At 39.6% G+C, this 22,334-nt stretch overlaps 1 protein-coding gene across 5 annotated transcripts in view; it reads right to left on the reverse strand.

Moving 5' to 3' along the window:
- Positions 1-341: 341 nt before the first annotated feature.
- Positions 342-22,334, reverse strand: part of LOC141430083 (choline-phosphate cytidylyltransferase A-like) — a 41,082-nt gene continuing 19,089 nt past the window's right edge. For 4 of the 5 annotated variants that reach the window (XM_074090636.1, XM_074090628.1, XM_074090656.1 and 1 more), the window contains 7 exons: positions 13,525-13,747; positions 11,678-11,775; positions 8,714-8,876; positions 5,995-6,164; positions 4,622-4,884; positions 4,169-4,233; positions 342-1,505 (listed from right to left, as the gene is read on the reverse strand). In XM_074090636.1, coding sequence (XP_073946737.1) covers positions 1,390-1,505; positions 4,169-4,233; positions 4,622-4,884; positions 5,995-6,164; positions 8,714-8,876; positions 11,678-11,775; positions 13,525-13,747 — 1,098 coding nt within the window. In that variant the 3' untranslated portion in view covers positions 342-1,389. Of the gene's footprint in view, positions 1,506-4,160; positions 4,234-4,621; positions 4,885-5,994; positions 6,165-8,713; positions 8,877-11,677; positions 11,776-13,524; positions 13,748-22,334 lie in introns of all 5 variants that reach the window. The other variant, XM_074090641.1, reaches the window with a different exon arrangement.

The following is a 22,334-nucleotide window of genomic DNA, read 5'->3' on the forward strand; positions in this document are numbered from 1 at the left end:
CATCCTCGCAGCATAGCACATCTCTGGTGGAAAGGCACCATAAAATCATCGTGTATAATTATTATAATTTATAAACATCATAGTAACCATTTTTGCATTGTAGTTAATCATTATTTAGAATTTTACGCTGATTACAAGAACACAACGTTAAAGCAAAATTTCATGTTACTCAAAGAGTAATATAATATCTTTCAATAACTTTACAAAAGGCGACAGATGAAAACCGTGCCATAGGCGCCATGTCGACATTACGTGGCGCCTATATGGAGCGATTTTCCGTCTTTTTTTGTCGTCTGTGGCCGACCGTGGCGTTCAAAATGTTAAATAAAACGACATTTTCTTAATAATAAGCACCTTTTAATTAACTGACAAAAACAGATACATACTATTCTGTACCTGGTAAGTATCTCACATTTTCATGGTGCATATCTAAGGGGACTATAAAGAGATTTATTTAAGAAACATAAATAATACATTATTAAATCTATTAGGATTAAATACATTCACTCAATTGTACTCAAACAGTATTCATACAAAATTTCGAGATGTAACATATTCTAAAAAATAATTTAAATAACAGCTCGAAAAGTAGTGTCTCATTATTCACACGTCGGTTTAACTTACTTTCATTCCATTATCATAACGATGTACATTGTTTAAAAATTGTAATACAAGGTAGTTCTAGTTATTGTCTCTGCAGGCAAACGTGACAAGTTGTGTGCAGTGCGCGGCTGCGGGAGCCAGTGCGAATGAGCGAAGAGCCGCTGCAGGCAGCCAGTGGACGACCACTTTTGCGCAAGCATTACGAGTATATGGTGGTTCTTTTGTTTTATTACTTAATTTTCTAAGTTCTTTTTGGTTCGTGCGTGATGTCTAAACAATACTTAAAATCGTAACAAAACCTGCCTTTGCTTGCAAGCCTCTAAAGGCACTCATTCCAAAGGGTTATTTTATAAATTCAAGATGGAGACAGATGAAACTGAAGTCTTAAAAATTACGTTTCTTTTACTCGCTTCTCAAAAATACATAAATATGTCTAGAAACATACAAAAACATTACGTTCATTTTGTATACAAGGAAAACCATCTGCTACTAAAGGTATATTCTTAAAAATATTGTATAAAAAGGCTATTATTTTGTGCCTTCCGTACCTCGGGTAAGCCGACAATGTTGGCGAGTTACGCTAAAGCCACTCGTACTTGATAGATCTGAACTGATCGCCAGTACAAAATGGAGCAGTGAGGCCTTCAATCTATGAGGACGTAAATACGCTGATGATATCGAATGATAGCTTGGAATGGCACTCGGGCGGGTCGGTGCGCGACCAGTCAGTTTTTACACAATGTACATCGGGTCGGGTCAGGTCGGGGTGGGGCAGGGCGGGGCGGCCTAGAGGTAGGGACTAGTGTCCTGGTACTCGTCGCTGTCAGAGCCGGAGCCGTCATCGGTCAGCTGGCGGAGTGCGGCCGCTTCCGCCCGCTCCAGCCCTTCAGAGCTCGATGCATCTGCAACAACCACCAGACCACCGCGCTCGTACACTCTGGATAGCTCATCTGCGTAAACTATGAATATGATTTAAAAACGTTCTTTATCTCGAATCGAATTCAAATGATACTTATTCTACTCTCATTGCACAGGGCCTGACGAATTGGCCATTAATTATTGTGTAGGTATTCCTTATTATCTATAAATAATAAATATCCAACAGTGCATATGCCCCGCATATTTGATGTACTTGTATAGCATGCACTTTTGGTGTTCAGCTAATGAAAATACTATAGAACTAGGGAGTACTGCTATTTATTCGATTACACCTCAATAACTAGAATATAGGATAGCACATGAAATTATATTCCATGGAATCAATGAGGTCTAGAATTACAGATACTACTGGTATTATATCGTGAGATCTGAGGCCCTATTCTCGAAGCATATTAGTCTAATAATATTAGAGTTAATACTAATACACTAATATTATTAGACTAATATGCCTTGAGAAACAGGGCCCTGATATGAGTGGTCATGACGGATGACAGTGGTGGTGGTGGTGGGGTCATGTATGTCGTCTAGTGGGTTACGTTACGTTACGTTACGAATCAATTGCTTTGATGGTGCATATTCCTTAGCTGAACACCACATTTTATGATGATGCGAGATTGAAAGATGAGAAATACTGCTATCCAAAAAGAAGTCTAATTTAAGCTCTGGTTTCGTAGTATAGCGGTGCCGTCATATAGTGGCCGTAGTGGTGAAGAAAAATGTGTATCTAAAAAAAATGGTGTAAACTACCGTTCTATAAAGAAACGGCAATAAATTGTTTTCATCACACTTGCTCGTAAACAATGTCGTAACATGCAGGCTACCTTGATTGCAACCCCCCAAATAAAACCCTCGACCTTAATGTTCTTGTCATGAAACCCGTGGTCGGTAAATGAGTCATTGCCCGTACTAATTTTCATGTCATGAAGCCCAAGGTCGGTAAATGAGTTTGTTACTGCATGGCGTGCTGCTGCTCCGTGCGCGCGCTGCACACGCACGCCATGCACATGCTGAGCTGGCGCTGCCAAGAGCGCAGTCAGCGGTATCAGCAATTTTTGATAAAATATTAGTTTTTCTTTTACAAATATACAATTTTACTCGCAAATGTGATGAAAAACATTGTATGTCGCACGGGCGGTACTAGAATTACAAACATCGACTCATTACTGAAAGTGCAATACTGTCGCTTAAGCACGTCGTTAGGTATTATACGGATCGAAAGACGCCTGTATATGCTTGCTTTTTGGATTTGTCGAAGGCATTTGACTTGGTGTCCTACGAGATTTTGTGGAGAAAGCTTGAGAGTATTAATTTACCTCATGAACTTATTAACATTTTTAAGTACTGGTATGGAGACCAGGTCAACAACGTAAGGTGGTCGGGGGCGATGTCTAAAGAGTATAGATTGGAGTGCGGGGTGAGGCAAGGAGGATTAACTTCTCCCTCACTCTTCAACCTCTACATGGACGCGCTTATTGTCGAGCTCAGCAGCAGACACGTCGGTTGCCACGTCGATGGAGTCTGCGTCAATAACTTAAGCTATGCAGACGACATGGTCCTGCTGAGTGCGTCAGTATGCGGTCTTAGGTCATTACTCAAATGTTGTGAAGACTTTGCGTATGACCATGGACTGCAATATAATGTGGTCAAAAGCCAATACATGGTCTTCGAGGCGGGTTCTAGGCGAGTATTGAATGTTCCACCCATTTACTTCAATGGCTTACCTCTGACAAGGGTTCAACAGTTTAAATATCTGGGCCATATTGTTACGACTGGCCTCGATGACAATGCCGATATAGATAGAGAGCGGAGGGCGTTGTGTGTTAGAGCAAACATGATCGCCCGTAGGTTTGCGAGGTGCTCTAGGGATGTGAAAATAACGCTCTTTAGAGCTTATTGCACTTCTCTGTACACTTGCAGCCTATGGGTAAATTACACTCAAAAAACATACAACGCCCTCCGTGTCCAGTTTAACAACGCGTTTAGGTCAATGTTGGGGCTGCCTCGCTGCTGCAGCGCGTGGGGCATGTTCGCGGAGGCGCGAGTGGCGGATTTCCCCGCGACCAGGCGCGCGCGCGGCGCCGCTCTAGTGCGCAGGGTGCGTGCCAGCACTAACGTTGTCCTAAATATGATGGCTGATAAAGTAGATTGTCCATATGTACGCCATTGTTGCGATAGACATGTAAGAATAAATTAAATTATAAATAATTCTGTTGACATGTTAAAAACTTTTTGTTTTTTCTTTCTCTTTTCTTTTTATATTTTCTATGAGTCTCAGTCTTCGACTTCGGGCCTCCTAGCCTCCCCCCCCCCTTTGCTGTAATGATGTATGAAATCTGCATCACACAGAAATCTGTATCGTAATGACCATTACGATACAGCCGTGTTCATAATAGAATCCAAAGTCGTAATGCTGGTCATTACCAATGGTTTTTGAACGCATAATTGAGGATTTACTATACGTATGGGTGTAGATAAAAAACATTACGAGTACTACTGACTTTATGTGTATACAACTAAGTAAGTAAAATAGCAGTATGGTGTGCTTTCTACAGCAAACAGTTAGCGGCGGCGTGCGAGTGTGTATACTATGCTAGCTAAGTCAAGCAATGCATAATTACCCAGTTACCTGCTTGCGGCTCCCACAGGGTCTCGTAGCGTCGCGACTTGGGCGGCGGAGGCGACACTGAGCTTCTGCGGAAACAAACACGTTCATGTGACAATACTTTTAATATGTACGAATCAATGGAGTGAACGAAACTATACGGTATAAATAAAAATCGCTTATTCGATCGAGCAATAATCGACTTTTAAAATGTCACATTTTCCTCCATCTCTACGCTACTAAAGACTATACTCGTGTTTTATTCAAGAAATAACGTCCAGATTTTGACGAAGATTTTTCAAATGAAAATTAAATATTGAACTCAAGTTAATTTTGGTGAAAAAAGTGATTAGACATCTAGTTAAAGGAAGTTAGTGAATAACAGATGAATGTGTTATTGATTCGATCCAGCGGGTGTTTATACAAGAATTCCAATTCCCATTTCAACAAAACAAAATTGAAATCAGTATTGTGTACCTGTGAGCGCGCGCGTGCCTGAGCGCGCGGGGCAGGTCGCGCGCGAGCGCGTCGCAGTCGCCGAGCTCGCTGGGCGGCGGCGAGCCGCGCGGCGATGGCGGCTGGCTGAGCGCCTGCATCAGCCGGCCCTTGCTCTCGTTCCAGATGCTGGACAGCCGCCCGTCCGGCCCAAATAGCAGCAGGAACGCGTCAATCAGCTCGCGCGATTTCTCTTCCCATTTCGTCAGTATATCCACCCGCTTCTCGCCGATGTTCGTCATAACCTAATCCAATTAATTGATTGAATTTGTTAGAAACTCTTCAATGAACTGAAAAAAAATACTTTTCTTACCCGCGACCTCATGATAGCTAACTCTATGCAATAAATGTGGGTTCATGCAGTTCCTCCACCTCCACACTGTAAGAACACACACACTTTACACAAACCCAACTACTACTACCGCAGCCACCCTACTATTAGTCATACACTACTACAGTGGAGGTCCTATCTGGTACCATTTGAGTAACGACATACCTATTAATTATGTTTACAATGCACGTGCTCGGAAACTGCCTCTTGACGTGGGTCAACATATCCATAGAAAATTAGTGATTCTTGCACGCATCCACAAGTGTGCAGTAAAGTTGTATGGATTTAACTTACCGCACTTGTGCGGGTAAAGTAACTTTTTAAATTGCCAAATGATGTCCAAAGTATTGTTAAAAAAATAAGTCTAAAGAGTCGTTATAGTTAGGCTTTGAACAAATAAGAAAAAGTTTGTTGCAACCAACTGAATATTTACTGATAAGATAATACAAATTAAACGCGACAGAAAAGAGAACGTTAATTTTTTTTTCATGTAAACTCGTATTTTAATTCCGTCTAAAGTTATGAAAAAAAAAGGAAATAAATTCTTGAGCCCAATTCGGACCGTGCGACGTCAAGCGCGCGCACTCGAAAGTTAACCAATGAGCTTCCAGTGCGCGCGCACGACGTAGCACGAACCAATCATGGTTACCCGTTCGCGCCTGTCATGAAACCCCGCAAAAGTAATGTTCATGAGTTCAGTCCGGTGAAACCAACCAATGGAAACGATTCATTTACCTAGCCTCGTTTCACTCAGCAGTTTACAAATCTTACTTTTACTTATTATGATTATTATTTATTACGTAACACTGAAAATTTGCAATGCAACACATTTGACAACATTATATAACATCTTCGTACCTACCTTACGGTAACAAGTTTCGTAAATCTAATTTTATTTACCACATCAGCCCGAGCGATCTGTTCGAGCCCTGGTTTGAACTCTTATATAAAATTGTCAGAAGGTATGTATACAATAACAAAGTACGATCTTTGACCTAGACTGTAGCAGGCTAGGAGCGCGTACCTTTTTGCCTTTGTCCTTGAGCTCGTCCATCTTGTTCTGCAGGCGGAACTTCTTCTCGTTGAGGAAAGACACGTTGAGCTCCTTGGCGGAGTAGCCGCGCGCCAAGTTGCGTCGCACGTAAATATCGTAATCACGCACAATGCGCGCCACGATATCCGACGTCGACACGCCTGCGGACACGTAGCAAATGTTAGCACGTTCGAGTAATCAGCTCTCTGACCCCTGTGGGGTTGGGGGTGGGGGGTGTGGCGACAATCGCTGACCATTGCTATATCTGTAATGGTTGGTCACAGGTGGTCCTGTAGGTGGCAAGTTCTTCTCCCTTTTGATTTGACACAGTGAGATCGAGCCCATCTAGCACTATTAGCCTGCGTTTCAATCAGGGATGTGCGAGGACGGGTTGCGTTGCGAGGAATGTGTTTTCCATCAACCAATAGGAACGCTTCATTTATCTAGCTCTAGCCACACGTCGCTCAGCTGCTTCCCCCAGAGCGGTGCTGTGCGGTGTGCGGGGATAGGTAAATGAGGCCTTGCTATAGGTTTATGAAAAACGCATTCCTTGAAACACATCCTCGCACATCTCTGGTGGTATCGCAGCCTTTAATGAAGGTTTCTTTATAGGCAAAGTATCGCTAGATGGCGTTAGTATCGAGAGGCGAGTTTAACGTTACAGTCTAGTTGGCGTGGCTCATTGAGTTATTAAACCAATCCCAAAGGTGATGCAAATGTCAAAGTTGTTAAACGGACGTTACGATACGAGCACCGACTAGCCTGGCACAGAAATGACAACGAACACTTGTTTAAATGAATGGGGAATGTAAATGTGGTCAATTTTCAACAATTCTTAGCAATCACATACATGGGGCGAGTATTCGAGAGTTTCATTCAACCGCCTCATTTTTCTGGTCCCATTATTTACAAATTGGCTGTATATTTTGATATCGTTTTCGATTATTTGTTAGAGTTCCTGTATTTCTACCAGATAACTAAAAAAATGGTCAAGTGCGTGTCGGACTCGTACATGAAGGGTTCCGTAAACAGTTCAGAAGTTTTTCTTTAAATTCTTCTAATATAAGTTTTTATTGATGACTGTACTTTACGCCCCTGGTTACCAAAGTACTCGTCAAGACGAATCAAATGAGTCCAAACTCGATGCAGTCGTGTCGTTTATCACATGGTCACCCTGGCTTTATCATCAGATCAACTCCATGTCATAATAATAATATTGCATTGTCATCGGATTTATACATGCGTGTAAAATTTCAGCTCAATCGGTTGAAGATATCCACTTCAAATTTGAGTTGAAAGATTCCACCCGAGCAAACATAGTTACTGCAAATAAATATAATGCTTCTAATAAGTTTTTTAAAAATTTAATTTTTAATACAAGCTTTTTTTGCCGAATGAACTTTTTGTTGACTGTACTTGAATTGTCATCTGAACTATATATCTATACCAAATTTCAAGTCGGTACTATTAACTATTGAGGAGTCCCCTCCTGCAGAGACGATCCTGGCAGGACCACCAAGATGTCATTACCAGATTATTGTATTGCTACCAAATTTACATAAGTATGTCAAATTTCAAGTCGATCGGACCACAGGAAGTGGGTCAAATCTTGGAAGCTAAATTTGACAAACAAACAATAAATAAACAGACAGGGCAAACTAAAGAAATGCTTCTAAAATGTTATCGCCGAAATGTACGAGTAAGCACTTGTGCAAGTATTTCGAATAAAAAATGATTTTAATTCTCATCCTCTTTGGTTCTGGCTGTTTGCTTCTAAAACCATTGCACGTGCCGCGCGCGGCTCTAAAAACAATGGTTGTCAGTGCAGTTCATTCGCGGAAAATTCGGCGGACTTCGTATGTTGTGTAAGTAATTAAATAATAATCCATCTCCCACACTAGTCGAATATTATTGCAGATACAACCCACTGTTTATATTAAAGTATTAAGACTTCCATTGTAATAAAGTATGTATCAAACTTATCCTTTCATCATTATCACTTCTACGAAATCTACATTCTTCGAAACCATACAGTGGGAATAATTCAGCCGTGGCTGCCTTGTGTCCGGTTCATGCCTATATTATTATTCCATACGCGGTGTGAGAATGCTTGCTTTGGTACTGTACTGGGGCTGTTTCATATCACGCTAGCGTTATAGTTTAACCGGAGACCGAGGTCTTATCGCTGCAAGAACCATTAATAGTTACTAGTCTGTTGACCGCGACCATTCGCGTAGAATTCATTTATCGCTGTCCTTCCCCGAGACTATCTGCATATGGAATTTCAACTAAATCGGTTCAGCGGTTTAAACGTGATGGGATGGATGAGGTAACAAACAAACATCCAAACATTAGTGGGAAATTTACAACAATTTATAATACAACCCAAAAAAATAGAAATGAGTAGCATTATTTTATGGTACCTATTCGTGTAATTGTAATTTGATCAATTAATAAAGGACAGTGCTCTCTACATCTAAACAATGCCAAGGCGAGGCACACAATGATTATTAAGAACTTAAAAGATGTCTTGTATTCTCACCGGTTACGTACTGGTATTTATATTAAGTTAGAAACAAAACGCCTTGTGCACGCCTTGTGTTGCGCATGTGCATGACTCAATGTTGGGTACGTGGTCCACAATATACAGGCCATTCTGGGATTGCGCAGTGTCGCTGCGGCGTAAGTGCCATGGTGCAACAATACAGACCTTCCGTGCGCTCGGTGGCGACAAACATGTCCTTTGCCTTGATGTGAGCGTAGGTGTCGTCGCAGTCCTCCGTCGTGTAGGGGATGTCGTCGTGCGCCACAAAGTCGATCTTGTGCTTCTCGAGGAAAGCCTCGTCGTACTCCCACGGCGCGTCCCGCACCACCTGCGGCAACCACCCCGCACCCGTTAATACCGTTACCACTCTGCCTTACAACTAGTTTTTGCCTGCGGCTTCGCCCGCGTAGCAAGTGTTTTTGCTTGTCTATCGTGGTCTCACAAACCATGCGGTCTTCTTTGGCACTATATCAAAACTAATAACGGTAAAAAAATAACAAAAACCCTAATCGAAATTGAATAACAAAGTAACAGTTCAATCAAAACATGAAACAATACGAAACACTCAAACAAAGACGCATTCAAGGCCGTTTGCTCTCGTACTAATTGACAGATGATGCGAGTCAAACGATTTGACAAGATTGTGGAATCGATTCGGTCGATAAGCAAAGTCAAGCTCTATTGTAATTGAGTTCCGTTTTACACGATGAAAGTTGACGAGATTTAAATTTATCTTATTATTTTTATCACAAAATAATATATTTTTAAGTGATTTGTGTTTATTATTACGAAATATTTGAAGTCAAAAGTCTTTGACCAAAGTGTGTTGCGAGTGATGACATACGGATTTGAGACGTGGGCGCTAACGATGGGCCTCATCAGGAAGCTCAAAGTCACTCAAAGGGCCATGGAGAGGTCTGTGCTCGGGGTTACTCTGCAGGACAGAATCAGAAATGATGATATCCGCAGTGGAACTAAGGTTACCAACATAGCCCAAAGACTTGCGAAACTGAAGTGGCAATGGGCGGGGCACATTGCTCGCAGGACTGACGGCCAGAAGGTTCTCGAATGGTGTCTGCGGACCGGGAGACGAGCTGTCGGTAGGCCTCCAACAAGATGGAGCGACGACTTGGTTAAGACCGCGGGATCGCGTTGGATGCGGAAAGCACAAGACCGGTTTGAGTGGAGAGCCTTGGGGGAGGCCTATGTCCAGCAGTGGACGCCTTTCGGCTGACATGATGATTACGAAATATTATGCTACATGGAGATATATATTTTTTTGTTCTTTCAAGATTCAAGTATATTTTTTATAAAATATTGGCCTGAAACATTCATGGCGTGGAATGGAATAAAGCAAATGTCACCGTACCCAAGTTACCGAAAAGTTTTATAGAGGCGATTTAGCGACCACTTGCATTGAGTTGAAAACGGAACCTTATTAATTTCAAAATACGTCACAATGTCCATTTATTAACAGAAAAAAATAGGGGTCCTTACTAAAACTACAATAATGTAACTCAAAGTGTAAAAAAAAAGTTGCCATAAAACATCTTTCATCGCATGCGCTGTAGAAACTATTAATTATAGAACAAAACAATGTTTTACAATATTAAAGAATACATCAAGATCTACAAAAAACTTCGCGATACTATATATAACAACTTTTTTACTTTTTAAAAGTTGACAGAAATGATGACTAAAATCAGACCATTGTTATCCATACCTTTGTATTAATCGTTATCCAAATAAATAATTTTATATTCAAGACGGTTTCAATACCTGTAGACTACTTTTTGAATTATTCAAATCGGACATTCCATTCAAAAGATATTACGAAAGTAAAAATATCAATCTAACCAAAAAATGCATTTACTCTACGTTGACGGGCGGCTTCGTGCGTGTCGGGTGTAGTTTTTGGGAAATTGAGCTGAAAAATGTGTGTAAAGTGGCCTTGATTAGAGTCCTTTTTAGAGTTCTCTGCCCAATGGGTAATAAAAACGGGATCCTATTACTAAGACTCCACTGTGCATCTGTCTGTCTGTCACTAGGCAGTATCTCATGAATCGTGATAGCTAGACAGTTGAAACTTTCACAGATGATGTATTTTTATTGCCGCTATAACAACAAATACTAAAAACGGAACAAAATAAATGTTAAAGGGGGGCTCAAATACAACAAACGTGATTTTAAGTTTCGACATGTCTGTCTGTCTGTCTGTCCGTCCGCGGCTATGCTCGAGGACTATCAATGCTAGAAAGCTGTAATTTTGCACAGATATATATGTAAACTACGCCGACAAAATGGTACAATAAAAAAATCTAAAAAATTTTTTTTTTATGCTGCCTCCCATAGACTAAAAGTGGGGACGATTTTTCGATTCAGTGATATGTTTGCGAAATATTCAACTTTAAAGTGCCAATTTTCATGAAAATCGAGCGTCCCCCCCCCTCTAAAATCTAAACCGGTGGGTGGAAATTTTTAAAAAAATTCAGGATGGTAGTATATCAAACTTTCAAGGAAAACTATAGGTAACGGCTAAGTTTGTTTGAGAATTATTAGTAGTTTAAGAGGAAATAACAGCCTAAAGTATAAAATATACCTAAACTTGGAAGACTCCGTATAAAATACGAAATCCTTAGAAAAATATTACTTAATGTTTTCGTAATGGCCGCGGAACCCTATTTTGGGCGTGTCCGACACGCTTTTGGCTGGTTTTTTTTTCTCGATATTAATAACGGCATCCGGAACTTATTTATTTGTATAAATGTACTTTAAAAATAAATAATTGAATTAAAATAAAATAAATATTTAAGGTGGGCTCCCATACAGCAAACGTGGTTTTTTGCCGTTTTATGCTAATGTCTAATGTTGTATAGGTACGGAACCCTTCGTACAAGAGTCCAACTCGCACTTGGCCGTTTCTTTTTTTACTTTGACCGTGCGAAGCCGGGACGGGTCGCTAGTAAGTTATATATGTATTAATAAAAAAAATGTAATTGCCATGAGCGCCAAGATAACGATCCTGATCTATTATATTTTTCAAGCTAAGGCTTACTAGCACCCTACTTATGGAGTTACAAATAGAATGCACTCGTAAGTATATGTCGAGTAGAATGTATAGCGTTTTACCTCATCGACGTATCGACAATGTCTGACGGCTTCGTACCTCTCGTCCTCCGTCATTACTGTTCTCCCCTTGCGGCTGTGTGTCAGTTGGTCGTTGCATACTGAAAAGTACAAGTATTTTTTTTTCTCAAAAATGTCCAATTCACATTATTCATCACATATCAAAAGGGGTAGTGCATAGTTTAGGTCAGTGAAAAACTAAAAAGTTAAAAAAGATTGCAGGCTCGCTAGCTCGACAATAATGTCCCATACAAATTCCATTATTGTCGAGTCGCAAACTTTTTAAATAGTTAAAGGGCCATGGAAATTTTAATGTTGGCACAATTTGTTTTAAAGTAGTGAAGAAATGTGACCTTCGCAGCGAGAGTAGGTATACAATACATAGCTTCATCAACTTCATCGGATCAAGGTAAAGAAGAGTGTTATCGCGCTGCGATAACTGCGTGATAACACCTTAATGAAGCTTATTGCGTACAAATCGTACTAATTATGGGTGTGCTATCACCACACGTGTTTTTATCGTCTGATACTAAATCGTACGAGGGATGATATTTTATTTATTTGGACAGGTGAATAATGTCGCCTGTTGTGATAATAGCAATGACTCGATCGGTTTGGCAATTTATTATTAGTGATGTGTCGCAATGTACCTGTTTCATGTATGTAAATAAAATTAAATATATTCGCGCTGCGTCCAAACGTATACTTAAGATCAAATACAGTCGAAATAAAGGTAAAATACAAGTATAGGTAATACATGATTCATGTCCATGAACTTAAGAGCTCGTATTTGTGTAGTGACACAACCAAGAGAGCGGTCTCCCTAAGTGGGGAAGTCCTTTGAATATGCACTCGTTGTTAGGTGGCGCACAAGAAGCCTATATGTTCACGAACGCATACATCAATGCAATAAAGCATGGTAATGGTAACTATAGTTTAGTTAGACATTAAAAAAACAATTTAATAACACGTTTTGAATATTACAACGCCATTTTGACTCCAAGTATAATTTCGTATTTAATGGTATCGTACTTAATGACGTTAAATGACGAGGTTCCGGGTTCGAAATCCGGTAAGGGCAATAACTTGTATGATGAATAGGTAAATTTTTAGCAGTCTTTGATGTTACCATTATATATTTAATGACTTATATTTTGTTTAAATTTGAACATAACAATTGGAACAAATGAAAGATGACCATATCAATAGAACTAGCTTTGCTTAGTTTGGGACTGAATAATTAACCATTGGTGTAAATTGTCCCACGTTATTTATGCATATATTATACTATAATAATTAAAGTATTTAATTTACATCTTCGCCAGATATGAGTATGTATTATGCGTCATTATTTGACAAGACGTGAAAGCGGTCGAAAAACATAACACCTAGGGCTAAAATATCTAACGCACTCGAAATAACAATCGTGTTCACCACTTGTTTCTGTCAAACGGTGTAGTTTGAGGGTAAAAAAAAAAGAGATGGTGTGGTCAATGCGATCGCGAGACCATACCGCCTCTGATCACGCTTTGCAATTTTGCAGACGCGTTCGCTTATGCACGTCCACACCAGTATTGAATGCAAAGTTGTAAACAAGTAGCAGCAGCAGAGCGCCGTGTAAGGCTCCGTTTCCACCAGAGATATAAGAGGATGTGTTGCGAGGAATGTGTTTTTCATGAACGAATAGAAACGCTTCAATTACCTATGTGGACACAGCTGAATGGAGCGAGGCGAGGTAGGTAAATGAAGCGTTTCTATTGGTTCATGAAATAAACATTCCTCGCAATACATCTTCGCACACCTCTGGTGGAAACGGAGCCAAAAGGTGCAAGTTTGAAGCGTTTTCTCACCTCCAACAATAAGGTATACGTTGGGGAAGACGGTCTTGGCTTGTTGCAGCTGGCGTGCGTGGCCCTGGTGGAACATGTCGTAGATGCCGTCGGAGTACACGCGCACGCGGCGCGGCGCCTCGCCCGCCGCCGCCGCCGCGCGCGACACGCGCCCGTAAGCGCAGCGCTCGCGCTCCGCCTGCGCCGCCGGCTCCGTGCTGAACGGCGCCGCCAGCCGCAGCGACTGTTGACAAACAACACCTGCATCATCATCTCGGCCTTCCAACAACACACAGGTGGACTAAGGCCTCCTCACAGAATAGGAGGACTTAGACTGTAGTTCCCACGTGCGGTTTAGGAACTTCACTCACGCACACCATTGAATTGCTTCGCAGGTATATGCATGAATGAAAATGGTACCTAACAACTACAGTACAGATTTTTTTCTGAAATAAGTTATTATAACCTTAACAGATTCGATAACCGTATTTGACAGCCATTCCTGAATCGCAGTGAATCTGAGTGGCAAAGAGAACAGAATTACTGCGAGTCCACGATAGCAGTGAAGAAGTACACGATACTAGTATTAGACCTCGATTAGCACGGGGTACAAATACCTTACATTTAGAATACAATTAGATTAGACGTAAAATAAGGACATATAAAAACTATCAGTTCTATTCCTAATCTCGTTGAGGCCTAATAATACCACACTTTGCTCTCGCTTTACGCTTTAGATACGTCCAGGTCTCATCATCATCCCAGCCTATATACGTCCCACTGCTGGGCACAGGCCTCCTCTCAGAACAAGAGGGCTTGGGCCAGAGTTCCCACGCGGGCCCAGTGCGGATTGGGAACTTCACACACACCATTGAATTGCTTCGCAGATTTGTGCAGGTTTCCTCACGATGTTTTCCTTCACCGCAAAGCTCGTGGTAAATTTCAAATGTAATTCCGCACATGAATTTCGAAAAACTCAGAGGTGCGAGCCGGGGTTTGAACCCACGACCTTCTGCTTGAGAGGCGATAGGTCAAACCACTAGGCCACCACGAATTTTACCACTAGGCCACCACAGCCCAGGTCTATCGATCTTTAAAGAAACCCGGTATAAGTAAAGTAACAAAATAAATAGCTTTTCTTTATGTAATTGCAATCCAAGGTCTTAAGGTGATTTTCCACCGGCGAGGCGAGACGAGACGAGGCGAGACGAGAATTGAAATTTGTATGGCGGCGCCCGCCGCGAATTGCATACAAATTTCAATTCTCGTTTCGCCTCGCCGGTGGAAAATCACCATTAGCCTAGCATGCCATGTTTTTGTTGCAAGCAAAACGCGTACCTAAATTTAACCAGCAACCATTACGCAGGTACAAAAGAAGTAATTGCTCTATGTCCTCGATAGACGGCAGCGTGTGCTAGGTCCTCTGGGACAGTTTAAAGTGGATCAATAAGATTTTTTTTAGTTATGCAGTAACAAGAGTGTTCAGCCCCTTCCGTCAAGGACACATAAAAACACCTTCAGTAACTGCCTACACAGTACAGTAGGTAAAGTGACAGCGGTTAGAGAAGCTATTTCTGTAAACATAATGTGAAATATTTTTTTAATTTCTTTTTCTGCAAAACGATTATCCACAAAAGTAAAGTGATTATTAAGTCAGGTGTTTATTTTACAGGTTAATTAATGTCTTGTTAAGACGTCTTTAGTTATGAGGTCAAAAAGATCTCAGAAATTAATCTATTTCTGCTGCTGACCCTACGAACAAATAACAACTCAGGAATTGTAACTGCGCTATAAGTGCATACCGTGTCCCAAGTGTGTCCTGCGCTAAGGTGCGCATGCGCGTCATTTAATTTTGACTGACATTATGCATTATGCGTGTCATTAGTTTTGCAGTTTAGTGAGCTCACGTCAAATTTTCGCATTTTTGATTGTGAACAGCTATAAATTATCATGTCAACGTGTGTTATAAAGTGGTGCAGGAACAATGCAAAGTTAAAATGTCCAGGGATCACTTTCCACTAATAAGTAGTCGTAAAATTAGATTTATATTCAAAAATGTTCAAATACATTATCAGTTGGAGATGGTCAGTATTATGCAAAATCAAGTCTGTGGTCTATGGCTCACATAATGTAAATGACAGTTTCCTCACTCACCCCTCTTCATAATTTCTTCTTTCCTGTATCGCCCCAAACAATAGGAACAAACAGTCTTTATATTTTTCACGATTTTTAGTGTGAATAATATACTCGTAAGACACAACATTTTAATGTCAACTGCTCATCACCTTTTAAGAAAGATTGCTTTTTCCGATGCAGAGACCTTCATTATTCACGAGTCCTGGTGCTTCATTACCCGTTCCATTTCACCATATGCATTACGAGGAGCATAAATTGCTTAGCAGCTGTGTTAAAATAATTGAAATTAAACCCGTGAAATACTTGTTACTGAGTACCTAACTCCGGTGGTCAACTGTGGTCTTTACTTGTGTTTATCATTAGGTCCACTTCATCAAATGATGATATTCAAGAGCAAATGCACGAACTACTAAATATATCCAATACAATCATCAGATCCTAATTTTGTGCATATGGGTCTTAATTAGAGGTATTTCTATACAATAGTAGATTGTACAACAAGAGCATAAAACGACCCATTTCACCCAAGATGTTCATATAGCCACCCGAGCCGGTACGGCGAGGGTGGATAGACACGTCGAGGGGAAAATAGGTTTTATTATTCTAGATTTTTACACTGCTTTTCACTTCGATGGCGAGGAAATGAAATAGCAACAATGGAAACAATTGTTCACTTACTATGTACATTTTATTTTTCATGCATTTGTATATAATTATACATTTTTAGTTTTTTTTTATTTATCTTGATTAAATTAAAAATGTATTAAAAAATATAGAAACTTCTTTGTTTGTGGCTGTTGACACCTGATTACCTTGGTCTTAGACGAAGATTTTATTTTATGCACTGGAGCATAATAAGCCATTTTATATCGCCTAAACCCAGCATAAACACGAACTTTACAAGCATGAGAAGTGAAAGTTTTTTTTTTAAATCGTTTCATAAATGTCGGAGCTCAAAACAACAGCCGAATTGATAACCTTTTCCTTTAACTCGCTTAAAAACAAGCTGTCATTATCAATAATATATGACACGTCATTGAAACGTTAGATGTAAGAAGTGATCCGTCTGAACGCCAGTTGTTTATGTAGTTTGTGCATCTGACATTGCAACACGCGAGCCAACCAATCCCTGCTTTGTTTTTGAATTTTAACCAATCAATAAGCACGACTGTTTGCAACCTTGAAATTGATTCTTATTTGAATTAGTCGTTTTGGTTTTAGGTATTGCCACTTTTTGCGTGGAATTTGTTCTGAGTTAAGCTTCCTGACTTATTATTTATTCGTAGTGCTGACCTACCTAACATATAATGCAAATACCAACTGTATCAAATGCACTTTATGTGCAAAGCAAAGTGCCAAACAAATACCTATACGTAAAAGAAGGATAAAGTGAGGAGTTCAAAAGTCTGTCAATGATAAGCAAAGTCCAGTCAACTACCGATACGAGTTAAGAACGTGTATCATTTCATTACAATGAGTCGAATTGTCAGGCGATGTGTCAAGGTTCAAGCCTTTAGCGATTACCGCGCGGCTGTTATTATGATAATGGAGTGGCGCGATGTGACGTCACCCGACAGGCCAGACGACATCTTTTCATATTATATTATAGCCCATTTAACACATGTTACTGGATATTAATTAATATTAAGAGTCAAAAAAAAATGTTTACATGGAGCCTTTTTTAATGCCTTTATAGTTTCATCTTTACTTTACTTGTTACCATGAAATGCCTGCGAAGCGGAGATAGTTTTTCTTTTAAAATATTTATTAAGTATTTACATGCTATTGTTGCGTAAATCACACATTCATCATATTGATTAAAAAAAAATAGCAATTTAGCTGGGAAGAGGAGGGCCGCTAAACCGCAAACAGACAATATAACGAAACTTTGAGGGAGCCCTAAAGATGGAAGCATAAAGTGGACTAGGTACCTATATAGATTTTACACGTATTATTTTTCTGTACACTCGATAGATTTTGATGTCTTGTAGCTTTTGCCTAGCCAATCAGATTAAATAGCACATAGAATTCATAGGTATACTGCCAAGGTTTTTACTAACTATGCTATGTGTTTGCAGAAATGTGTGCAGTCTCATTGAACTGCCCGATAAGGAATTAGCTCCACGCGACATACACCACACACGCGCAACCAGCACAGCGGCAAAGAATGTGCACTTCGTAGAATTTTGCGATGCAGATTACTGTAACCATTAGGCGGATGTGAGCGGAGCACTTCAAAACTACTTTACCGATTAAGAAATAACTTAAAAACAGGTTTGACCTAAAAGCAATTCTTTCTGGTCCACAAAAAATGTAACAGATCATATTAATACCAATACGAAAGACAACCCAATAGCTTTGATATTTTTTATTTTAAATGTAACAAAAATGATCTAATTAATAATTATCAACGCAAAAATAGACAAACGTATCCATGCCACAATTATCGGACTTTAGCTTTCGTCCTCTTCATGCGAGTTTGAACATAGACTTTGTCCATCTTTTCGGCCTGTTTTCTCAAATATTTTTTTTAAGTCTTGATTATTTTTGGTTTTAGTTTTAGTGTTCTTTAAATGCCTCTTCATGTGAGCCCAGTAACGTTGAATTGGACGAAGCTTGGGCGAAGTTAAGGACAGCTGGGTGGGTAGGTTTGGCTATAATGGTACAATGTACACATTATTGTTCCCGTTATTATGACCTTCTCACTTTTTAGTCCATACGTTCAGATAACCTGCCAAATCATATATATTTTTGTGGATATTTGCTGGCCATCTTGTGTTTGTATATTTCTTTTCTCAAAAATGTCCGTAAAAGTTGACATTATTCTTTACTTATCAGAAGGTGAAGTGCATAGCTTATGGTCAGCGAAAAATTAAAAAGTTAGAAAGATTGCAGGCGCGCTAGCTCGACAATAATAAATTAGCGCGCCTGCAATCAGTTACAATTTTTTTTTAGGTTAAAAAGGCCATGGAAATGTTGGCACAAGTCGTATACAGCCAAATTTAATGGGCGGTATTAGATATTTTGTTGGAACTTCGGACTTTTTTATTGGGTCTGAAACAGCTTGTGGTGTTTTAATTCCAATTATTTTTCTTATGCTTGTGCACCCATAAGCATAAGAAAAATAATTGGAATAAAATTAAATGTTATGATATATTTTGAGAAAAAGTTTAGTCTATTTCTGAATTATTCATCGTTTTTGAGAAAAGCTTTATATAGTCTCGGCTGGAATAACAATTGCTGGCTTCGTATTAGTTAAACGGGACTCGCAAGCTCGTCCGTTTAATACTCATACTCAGCCAGCAATTGGCTACTTCCAGGCCACGACAATAATCTACTATTGGCCTTGTCCCTATTGATAGCAACAAAATATTCTTGCCCAGGAATCTGATTAAAATCAGCCACCACATATGTTTCATCGTCCATTTTGTGAAGAATTTGTATATAATTTTTTGGCCCATGTCCTGTCCTGGCTGTTCTCTGTTTTTCGGGATTTTGATCTGGTACTTTCTGGCCTTGTACGATTTCAGCCCTCCACACTCCTTAACCTGTTGGACCGTAGACTTGCTGGTTGCTGGTGTTCAATTTGTCGGCTAGTTTTCGTTCGGACATGTTAGTATTAGTTCTGTAAGCATAGCCTTGATCTTATTCGTCGGTTTTTAACTAAATTCAAAAAAGGAGGTTATCAATTCGGTAGTATTTTTTTTATGTTTGTTACCTTAGAACTCCGTCACTTATGAACCGATTTTAAACATTTTTTTTTGCGTTCGTCTAGGAATGTCTTCAATTAGGTCCCATAGGCACCAAATCAGGATCTGATAATTGGATCTTAACGTAATCGAGGGAACTCTTCAAATGTTGTAGGGACACTTATAGTAAATTGGATATATTTAGTAGTAACTCGTGCATTTGCTCTTGAAAATCATCATTTGGTGAAGTGGAACTGATGATGAAGACCACAGTTGACCATCGGATTTACTACTCAATAACAAGTATTTCACGGGTTGAATTTTAATTACTTTGACAAAGTTGCTCAGCAATTTATGCTCCTCGTAATGCATATGATAACGGGTGGTGAAGCACTAGGACTCCTCAATAATGAACATCTCTGCATCGGAAAAAGCAATCCCACTAAAAAAATTCTGTAAAAAACTAGCCAAGTCTCGATGGAGCTGCTTGTATATCTCTAAAAAGTAATGAAATGTAGACAAAGTCGTGCCAAGTCTAAGGTTCCTTACTGCGATTTCTTTATTATTATAGTTAATGTTGTGACTTGGCCGTTGACTTGTACTCATTCACGTATAAAGAATGTTGAGTCTTAAGTCTTATCCAGTAAATGTTGAGACTCAATACGCGGACAATATAAAGAAATCGCAGTAAGGAACCATAGACTTGGCACGACTTTGTCTAGATTTCATTACTTTTTAGAGATAAACAAGCAGCTCCATCGAGACTTGGCTAGTTTTTTACAGAATGTTTTTGGTGGGATTTCACTTCTTTTTGTAGCAACGTGGGCTTATTACTTATTATCAAACGAAGCGGCCCACCAAGTTGAATATTTTTTGTAAAGGCGGTATGTCGATGTCTAATAGTTTGGTTGAACTCTTGTTTTCTAATCAGGGTCACCATGTACTCCAGATCTTCGATTATCCTAGTTTTTATAGTTTTCCCTTTATGTGGCCATTAAACCCTAACTCTGTACCAAATTTCAGCTCGCTGAGTTTATGGGAAGTACTAGTTCTATTTTGATGATCATGAGTGAATGAGTGAGTGAGTGTCATAAAATGCGAAACTTTGCTTTCGCTTAACTACGGAACTAAATGACCTACAGACTTGAAGTTTTGGATTTTAAGTATGTGATTATAGCTTACTGGATGACGAAAATTTCTGCGTTCTGGTCTTATCCAGAGGTTCTCAAATAGGGGCCTGAAAATGCGGCGAAATGGTTTCAGTAAAGGATGGTACGGCAGTGTTTGCTTCGCGCTCGACTTGGCGCAGATCTTTCGTAAAAGATGACGAGTAGTTGATATTAAACTATTGTATCTTAGATTATTTACACTAAAAAGCGTGAAAAATAATGAACCGACTACAAAAAAACCATGAAAATAATTTTCTTCCAGTCTGAAGTCGGTCGGTGCCGGAGTGCACAGATGAGGTAGATGACTAATTCCACTCCTGCTGGCTCGTGCTGAGGCACCGACCGACTTCAGACTGGTAGAAAATTATTTTCATGGTTTTTTGTAGTTGGTTCAATTTTTTGTTATATTGTTTTTTACGACTGGAACCCACTTTCCTTTCAACAGTCAATCTTTCTCTGTAAGTCCGCAACACCTGACCTACTACGGATCTGGGTATATTTAAATGTTCAGCGACCTTAACTTCACACCAGTGACGATAACTTACGATGAGCAACTTTAGAAAGCGATATTTTTTTATTAAGATATATATGCTGTGCATGAGGGGGTGTTCGTTCCGACACTCATGTACGGAAGTGAAAGTTGGGTATGGCAGAAGAAACATGAAAGCAGAATAAATGCAGTTGAGATGAGAGCTGTAGTGACAAAAATTGGGAAAGGTATGCTGAGATGGTTTGGCCATGTCGAGAGAATGAATGAAGAACGATTGACGAAAAAAGTGTATGAAGCGAGTGTGAATGAAAGTGTTGGATGGGGTAGACCTAGGAGGACGTTTCGAGACCAAATCAGGGACGTCTTGAAAAGAGGCCAGGTCAAGAGTACCCTAAACCGAAGAGCATGTATGAAGGGAATAATGAAAGTGGACGAAGCGAAACAAGTATGTAAGGATCGTAGCAAGTGGAAAGAAGTGGTCTCTGCCTACCCCTACGGGAAAGAGGCGTGATTATATGTATGTATGTATGTAAGATATATGTTTAATTATGTATGCCTTGTTGATTAAAGAATTTTACTTTATTAAATTAAATATGTTTCCGCATTAGTTGCCATTCAAGTTTATGTAATTTGATGGTAGTAATTTAATTAAAAAATTACATTATATCTACGTAATTATGTACATTACAAAAAAATTGCATTTATTACGAAGAATAATTAATTGGGTCAGAACTTAGCATCGGCGGTTTGTTGAATCTGCGTCTGCGAACTTTCATTCTATTTAACCGACTTCAAATATAAATGCCTTTAATTAGGTCTCATAAGCACGAAATCAGGATGTGATGGTGGATCTTAAGGAAATCGAGGGAACTCTTGAAATATTGTAGGGACACCATGGTAATTTGGATATATTTAATAGTAACTCATGCTTTTGAAAATCATCATTTGGTGAAGTTGAAGTGATGATGAAGACCACATTTGACCAACGGAGCTACTACTCAATAACAAGTACTTCACGGGTTGAATTTTAATTACTTTAACGCAGTTGCTAAGCAATTTAGGTCATCGTAACGCATATGGTAAAATTGAATGGTTGGTAAAGCACCATTTACTCCACGATAATGAACGTCTTTGCAACGGAAAAAAAATCTTTAGTAAAAGGTGACGAGCGGTTGATATTAAACTATTGTATCTTAGATTAATTAAACTAAAAAACGTGAAAAAAAAAACAATTGAACCGACTACAAAACACCATGAAAATAATTCTCTACCAGTCTGAAGTCGGTTCCTTAGCACGAGCCAGCATATGTAGGTGAGGTAGACGACTATAGGGCCACTCATGCTGCC

Source organism: Choristoneura fumiferana, chromosome Z (genome assembly GCF_025370935.1).
Source record: "Choristoneura fumiferana chromosome Z, NRCan_CFum_1, whole genome shotgun sequence".
Taxonomy (NCBI): Eukaryota; Metazoa; Arthropoda; class Insecta; order Lepidoptera; family Tortricidae; genus Choristoneura; species Choristoneura fumiferana.